Source organism: Meleagris gallopavo, chromosome 1, assembly GCF_000146605.3.
Source record: "Meleagris gallopavo isolate NT-WF06-2002-E0010 breed Aviagen turkey brand Nicholas breeding stock chromosome 1, Turkey_5.1, whole genome shotgun sequence".
Taxonomy (NCBI): domain Eukaryota; kingdom Metazoa; phylum Chordata; class Aves; order Galliformes; family Phasianidae; genus Meleagris; species Meleagris gallopavo.
The window spans coordinates 180749821-180757006 of NC_015011.2; the positions used below are offsets into that span (position 1 = coordinate 180749821).

The 7186-nt window shown below is 39.4% G+C and overlaps 1 protein-coding gene across 1 annotated transcript; it reads right to left on the reverse strand.

Moving 5' to 3' along the window:
• LOC104909372 (centrosomal protein of 295 kDa-like) lies at positions 1-7079 on the reverse strand. Its single transcript, XM_010706098.3, has 5 exons — positions 6855-7079; positions 4758-4941; positions 2924-3091; positions 1825-2049; positions 1-741 (listed from the first exon to the last, which is right to left on the reverse strand). Exons 2-5 carry the CDS (start codon positions 4906-4908, stop codon positions 575-577), a joined length of 711 nt encoding a protein of 236 aa, XP_010704400.1. The 5' UTR covers positions 4909-4941; positions 6855-7079; the 3' UTR covers positions 1-574.
• Between the last annotated feature and the right edge of the window lie 107 nt (positions 7080-7186).

The following is a 7186-nucleotide window of genomic DNA, read 5'->3' on the forward strand; positions in this document are numbered from 1 at the left end:
AAATTGATAAACCACTACGTAGCAGCTGGCAGGTCTTTACCTAAGATACAATGAAAATATAATTAAATACGTATAATATAGACACATAATGCACATATCATTAACAAAGTTATCCAGTAAATACAGCAAGTGTTCGTATAGATAACAGAAGACATTCTGCATTTCATTTTATGAACTGGGAGACAAAATACTCAAGGTTTGCAAGCTTTTTCTGTCACTCTATGCAATCCTAGAGACTTTCAGATACGATTAAACAGGGTTAGTAGAATCTTCAGAGTTCTATACTGGTGATGACCTTCTCCTTAAGCCAAAACGGTACTACCTGACAACTGAAATTCTTACTTAATCATGGCATAGAATCCTTTGCCTGCAGTAGCTGTTAAATTTTACAAAAGAATTTTTCTCCACACTATTGTATATTCCAGCTAGCGTTTGCTAATTGTTATAAAAGTCACCACACAAAGGCCAAGTATAGATAATGCTGCAGTAAAAGTTCCTTTAAAATGTTAACAGTATGCTGAAAGTGTCTGTTGCAGCTTTATAACCTGAAGCATTTTATCACCTTTATTACCTTCTATAAATCACTTTTTTTTACATCATAACCGAGACAAAAAGTATATTCACTCACACTTACCCACTGCTGTCTCTCATTTTCCATTCTAATTTTAGCTGCTTGTTCTTGAGGATGGATTAGAACTGAATTTTCAAGTGCAACTCTATGTTCCAACAGCTCCTCAGACTCTAAAATACATATTATTTAACTATAAATGCACCCAGAAAGAGCTTCATATCTTGTTTACATCTTGCTTTAGTTTCCCAAGCTCTCAAAAGAAAAAACGCACAAGCAGGCAGCCTTGACAAGATGACCATCTCCATTCACTCAGCTCATCTCTGTGAGCTGGAAAGATCAGGTTTTGCATTATTTAAGTCATTAATGGGCCTTTATCACGTGCCATTCTCAACTATAAAGAAATCACAGAATGGCCTGGCTTGAAAAGGACAATGATCATCAAGTTTTAACCCCCCTGCTATGTGCAGGGTCACCAATCACCAGACCAGGCTGCCCAGAGCCACATCCAGTCTGGTGAAAGGCTCAGCAACGAGCAATGGCTCAGTTCTAACTGGATTGAACATTGGTAGCCTGATAGCAAAATCATCCTCCTCAGGTATAGAAAAAAAAAAAGCCGTAACCTCTAAGAAAAAATGGAGCATCTAAAGCCAGCACTCTCAAGGCAAATGTAAAAGCACAAAAATCAAATCTTCATACACATTCATCACCTTCAGTACTTATGTAACTAAAATAGCAACACAGGGCTGCAAACTCCAAACCAAGAGGAGCTACCAAACAAAATGGGATGTTTAACTGCTGTAAGATCCAGTTTTATACTGAGACTTTTTGGAATGGTGCTTTGAGTCCAGGGAAAATCCCTCACTACAGACACGTCAGCTCATGCCTGTCAATCATTTCTAGCTGTGAATCTCATGAACTCAGCTTTTCTAGTTTAACAGGTAAAGAACTCCCACAACCAATTTTGCCCTGCAACTTCTGCCCCCATATGTAAACACCTTTTAAAACACAGCAGCATGAAGTCTGACCAAAATTTAGGTGAGATTTATAATATAGTGGTATTTTAGACATCTTTCTTCAGAGAGATCTTTATGGGTAAGACAAAAGGCAGAGATAAAAGAACTGTATTTACTTTCTGGCAGCATGATAAAATAGCACCACTGAAAGATTCATTCAAATTTTTTTAAAATTGTTATAGCCCACCCTATGGACTCATTCCTACGTAACAAATGTCAATGCAAGCACATGTTCTGTACCTTTGGCTTCACATTCAGAATTTTTGTGTTGCTCATCATTCAGATCCAAATCAACCTGCTGTGTCTCTTTGTCAGCAGTAGTGCCTGATTCAGTAGTTTCAATGTTGCTTGGAAACTCTTTCTCACTTTTTGATATCCACTCCTCTTTTTGGTTTCTAATCTTGTTCAGCAATTTCTTCAAGGCAAGTTTTGATTGAGGTTGATGAGTCTTTACCTCTTTATGACCTACAAATAACATAAACCTTTAAGAGATTTAGGTAATGATTATCTTCATGTTACAGAAAAGAACAAAAAACAAAACAAACAACTTCTTTTAATTGCTTACAGAGCTGAATAACTAACAACATTATCAAGTTTCAAAGCTTAAGTATTTTTTTCTTGCAAGACAGAAGCAGCAATGTGTTTCAGGATGCAATAACAGGAGTGCTCAGCCTGTTGCAGCATTTCAGAACCAGATTCCTACAGACTACACTGCTGCAGAAACCAGCAGCAATACTTGTACGTTCCTGCCCTCTCTTTGTAGTGGAACTGGCAACACAATGAATGCATACAGCCCCAGAAATGAACAGTGCCAACAAAGAGACATGGCAGAAATGCTTATCATGCAGCAACATTCAGTAATACATCTCTTGTTCACATTATGTTATTCTGTTCATGCCATGCACACATGCAACTAGTGTGGCCTATGCACAAAATGAAGCAACGTGAGCATAACGCAGAGCATAAGGGATGTACAGTAAGCAGACTTTCACATGAAGTCAAGCTAAAGCAAATTTCACTGTTCACTTGGCTAATATTTCATATACCTGTGCCATCTCATCATTTGCAGTAGTTATATAGAAAACACTATAGCTAACATTATTGTTCTTGCAGCTATTATAATCTCAGTGTTCTAATGAACTGAAGTGCATTAGAAAAAGTAATTTCTACTTCAAACTTGTATGTCAGAATATTCATCATCAGTGATGAGCATCGTACACCACTTAACTTTGAAACACTTCATATTCATTATGGAATTTTAGTACTTAGACATTTTAGTTAATACTAACACACAATCTCTTCTGCTATAAAACAAGAAAGACTGAGTTTAGAAGTTTACTTTCTGATTCAGCAGGGATATCCTCCTCCACCATCTGTCCCAATTCTTGTTGAGTGTCACAAACAGATTCTTGCTCCAAAGAGAGATCAAGATCGTTATCTTGAGGTCTATCAGAAGGGGATGGCAAAGGCTGCGGTTCGAACTGCAAAATCAAGTCTCCTTTCATTTCTAATTAAAGGAACACAAACACAGAAAAGTAATCAATTACAATAAAATGCAAACACCACAAGTTATACAAGTTCCTAAGAAGTTCCAATATCAACGGTTTATTTTACAACAGTTTTACTCCAACTATTTTTCTCCCCAGAACAGAAGACTTTCAAAATTGAAGCCATTTATATCATTAGCCATCTTTTTAATTCAGACCTGTGGTTTTCCATAAAACACGTTAGGTCATTCAAAGTAAGAGGATATAAACTAAAAGTTCCACCTCCATGCAAAAAGCAATGCACTAAATAGAGGAAGAGCCCAGTAACCTCTTCAGGGAAAAGAAGCACCCTAAGCTGGCTGCTCACAGTGCTGTCACAGGACAACCATTGATCCCATCGTCTAGGTGCAATATCTTGGAAGATGAATCCATGAGACAGGCTTTCTGAAGATCACTGAACAGATTGAGGGGGCCTAAGGAGGAGTGGGATAAATGGGTTTATACAAGACTTGTGGACATGTAGGGAAAGAATCAAAGGGAAGGATCAAGTTAGACTGGGAAGAAACAAGTTTTGGGGTAGAAAGAGAGGAGTAAACATATATAAATTTTAAAAAAGGTCAGATAGTACACAGGGTCTGACCTGTCTTCTTGCTGAATTCCATTTTTTGAGAGCAAGGAACCCTCTATTTTGTATGCATGCGTATGAGTGCATAACAGGCAGCAACTGAAGCAGAGACCAGAATGAGCATATTCGTATTAGTATGCAAGGATTAGCAAATAGCAAGCCAGATTAGTCCTTGTGAATAACGAGAGGCTTGGAAGCCAAGTATCAAAGCAGCCATATGACTGGGCTGGATACCAGAGAGACCAGAGGGTCTGCCTGCTGGCCACTGGAGGATCAGGAAATCCCTGCCAGCTACACGGGGGATGGTGGGGTCACAAGCTCAAGCAAGAGCTTGCTGGCATAAGTCCATACATGGCTTTGACAGAACTAGAGACGAGAGGATCCAAGGTCAGTTAATGCTGGCATTGATAACGTGTATGTGTTTGCACAGACAGCGATGTCTGTATATCAAGAGCTGGAGTGAAGCAGCAGTTCACGTGTCCAGGAGCCAGCTACTGGGGAGCCTAAGGAGCCAGCACCAGCTGGGCAGAAAGAGTATTTAAAGTCATCTTACTGAGAGATCCATAGCACATATTGAGCACAGCGGTACATCTATGGACACTGCAGGGTAAATGGAAGGCTACAAGGTCTGTGATCAGCTACTGGACAGAATAAGCATCTAACTTTAAGTACTGGAGTATCCATTCTGTGCTGAGAGCGCTATAAGGTATGCGTATGCATCTCTGTAAGCAATGGTGTCCAAACACAAGAAGCTGGAGTAGGGCTGTGAGCCTCAGCATCTTTTAAGTTCAGATGCCAGTAACTGGGTAGGTCTGGGATGTAGGGACCAGTTACTGGGTCGACAGTGTCTGGAACTAACTGCTGGAGGAATCACTGCTGTACAGATGTATTTCCCACAGCCTCATACAGAGCAGGAAACAGGATGAAGCAATCTGTGCTGTTTGTGTGCATACCCACTAGGAAGAAAATGTGCAGCCTCACTACTTGCTGCACCTGGGAACACGTGGCTGCAGCAGCATCCCTGGGCAGCCAGAATCAGTATCCTCCCACAGATTACTCACTTCTGTTCTCACTGTACATATCTTCAAAGGCAAACTCCAATTCTCTCTGCCATTCTTCTTTCATTTCCATGCGTTTGTATCCAGGTACAAAAAGTTGAGGTGGCATCTGTGCTACCATCTGTCTTCTACGCATTCGATCCATTCTCTGCATTTGTTCTAGTTCCTTCAGTAGCCTTTCCCTATCCTTCAAGCAAAGGGGTGATAAGCACTCAGCATTAACTTTCAGACAGCAGTATGTCAGGATTGATAAAGCACTTCCACTTGGTTACCATGAACTTAACTTGAGGAGTTTAGAATTAAATTAATGTTATTCTAGAAGCAGTGCTTCCTTGGGAGAAGACTGTACCTGACCTTTAAACACGAGAGCATTTCCAATCTGGAAGATCTGACAAAAAACAAAGTACGGGATGGTACACTGCAGGCTGGCTTCCCTAAACAGAATTAACTCTTTTGTTGTATAAATAAAGGAGCACTTCTATTAATAAGCTACTTTTAATCTGTACTTCAGTAACTGTTACTTTTAAGCAAGCCAATACTCTTGATGCTCAATATCACATTAAAACTATTTTTCATTTTTAAAGTTTTATCTATAATTTGTTAAGGGGAAAAATCATTTGAAGTTAAAATGTTGAATACTTAAAAAGTCATCTTCCTCATAAGAAGAATCTGAGAATCTAAGATACTTTGATACATTCCAAGAGGAAGTCATGATGAAGCTTAAAAGGTTTTTGTCAGCTTTGGGTAGAATTTTATAACAAAACAGTTATGCCCACACCCTGAACTATGCATATAATAACGTATTTAACAGTTTCTCTCCTACATACACATTTAATGAAATGGGTTTTATGCCAGCAACAGATTAATAGCAAGAGAACTGCAAAGACCCAATCCAAATCCAAGTGTGGATTTGAAAACAGACTGTGAACATTTGTACCTGCTCACATCAATAACAAGAAAGAAAAAAGAAAGCAGCTCAAGAATTCACAAGCAGGCTCTGCAAGAAGTGCATATTTATATGCGAGTGTTTGCCTTTTCACTGCAGAGCAGTTCTCCTAATAGGTCACAGCTGGTGCTGCAGACAGCATTATTCAGCAGCCCTTGCAGCTGAAGGAGAATTAAGTTCATGTTATCCACACCTCTCACTGTATTGGGTAGCAAAAGGTCCTTACACCTCGTCTGAATGGGATGCAAAGGTGAGGAAAGTCTGAGAGAAGCACCAACCCCTGAATGAATACTTTAAATACAATTTTAAAATGTAAAATGAACTGTAAAATGCAAGGGAGGGAGAAGGACTGAAAATGAGTCTATAGATTCCAATTTTCTCAAAGGACATTAGTGAGATTTAGGGTGGCTGACATTCTTAGAGGCGCTTTGAAAAATGATACTCATCATTCTGGACATAATTCAAAATCATTACATGCTTTCTCCTCAATCTCACATAGCTATAATATAAACAAGCTTTTAAACAATGGCGTAGGAACAGTTGATGAAATGAGGACTCAAATCAGTGTTCTTCCAGTTCTGTGATTCATTATCTAACTACTTCAAGCACCTAACTCACGAGGCATTTCAGTTCAGAAGCACCTTTACACCAAAAAGTCAGGCATAGCAAAAAGTCACGAAGTACAGAGCAACTTTGTCAAGGTTCTTGAAATGTGAAATGCGTTTTTTTCAATGCCATCATGTATTTAAAAGCCAAGAATTCCAGTTCCAGTTCCCACTGAACTGACACAGAGGATTCCCCTGACCTCAGCTAGCATGTAAACAAACAGCAAATACTTCAAATAAAGACACTGTAATGGTATGAAGAGCTATGGCCCAAGACAAGCTGACTGGTGATGTCTATTCTGCATCCAAATATATTTCCAATTTATTTTGGTGAAAGATCACCCTATAGGCTTCCAGACAGCTAAAATAAGCAAGTTGAGTTTGATCATGTTTTGAAAGCATTCTGAAAACCCTGTTAAGACCAAACATCTTCCTCTTGAAACCACAGCCACTCTAGCAAATGCCGACTTACAGCTTTCTTAACATTGGTCATTTTGGCAGTAAAAAAACAGGTGCTGGTATATGACATTACATGTCTGCTTTGCCTACCTGAGCCAAATGGACCTTCTTCAAGGCATGACTTCCTCTGAGATGCGCCTTCTCAAGCTGCACTCTTCTCTCCCTCTCTGCCTCTTCGTGTAGCTCCTTCAAATGTTTCACCTCCTCTTCGGCTGCCAACCGAGCATCTGGCTGGCAGACAATTACTAGTTTAGTCCACTGAGTTCTTCTGGTGGTTTAAAGTGTACTTAATATTAAGTGAGTAATTCTGTAGCAAAAACACTTGGGATTTACGAAAAAAGCATACAGCACAATACGAACCACCTTCAAAGACTTTACAGCATTCGGTGCAAGCAGGACCAAGCAATATTCATACACATGAA

Bases quoted from the DNA above. Each gene is read 5' to 3' on its own strand.
- LOC104909372 (XM_010706098.3), bottom strand. From the start codon at position 4,908: ATGCAGAGAATGGATCGAATGCGTAGAAGACAGATGGTAGCACAGATG. The intron at 3,092-4,757 runs GTGAGTAATCTG...TCCTTTAATTAG, and splicing joins TATGTACAGTGAGAACAGAA to AAATGAAAGGAGACTTGATT. The intron at 742-1,824 runs GTACAGAACATG...TATGTATTTTAG, and splicing joins TTCTGAATGTGAAGCCAAAG to AGTCTGAGGAGCTGTTGGAA.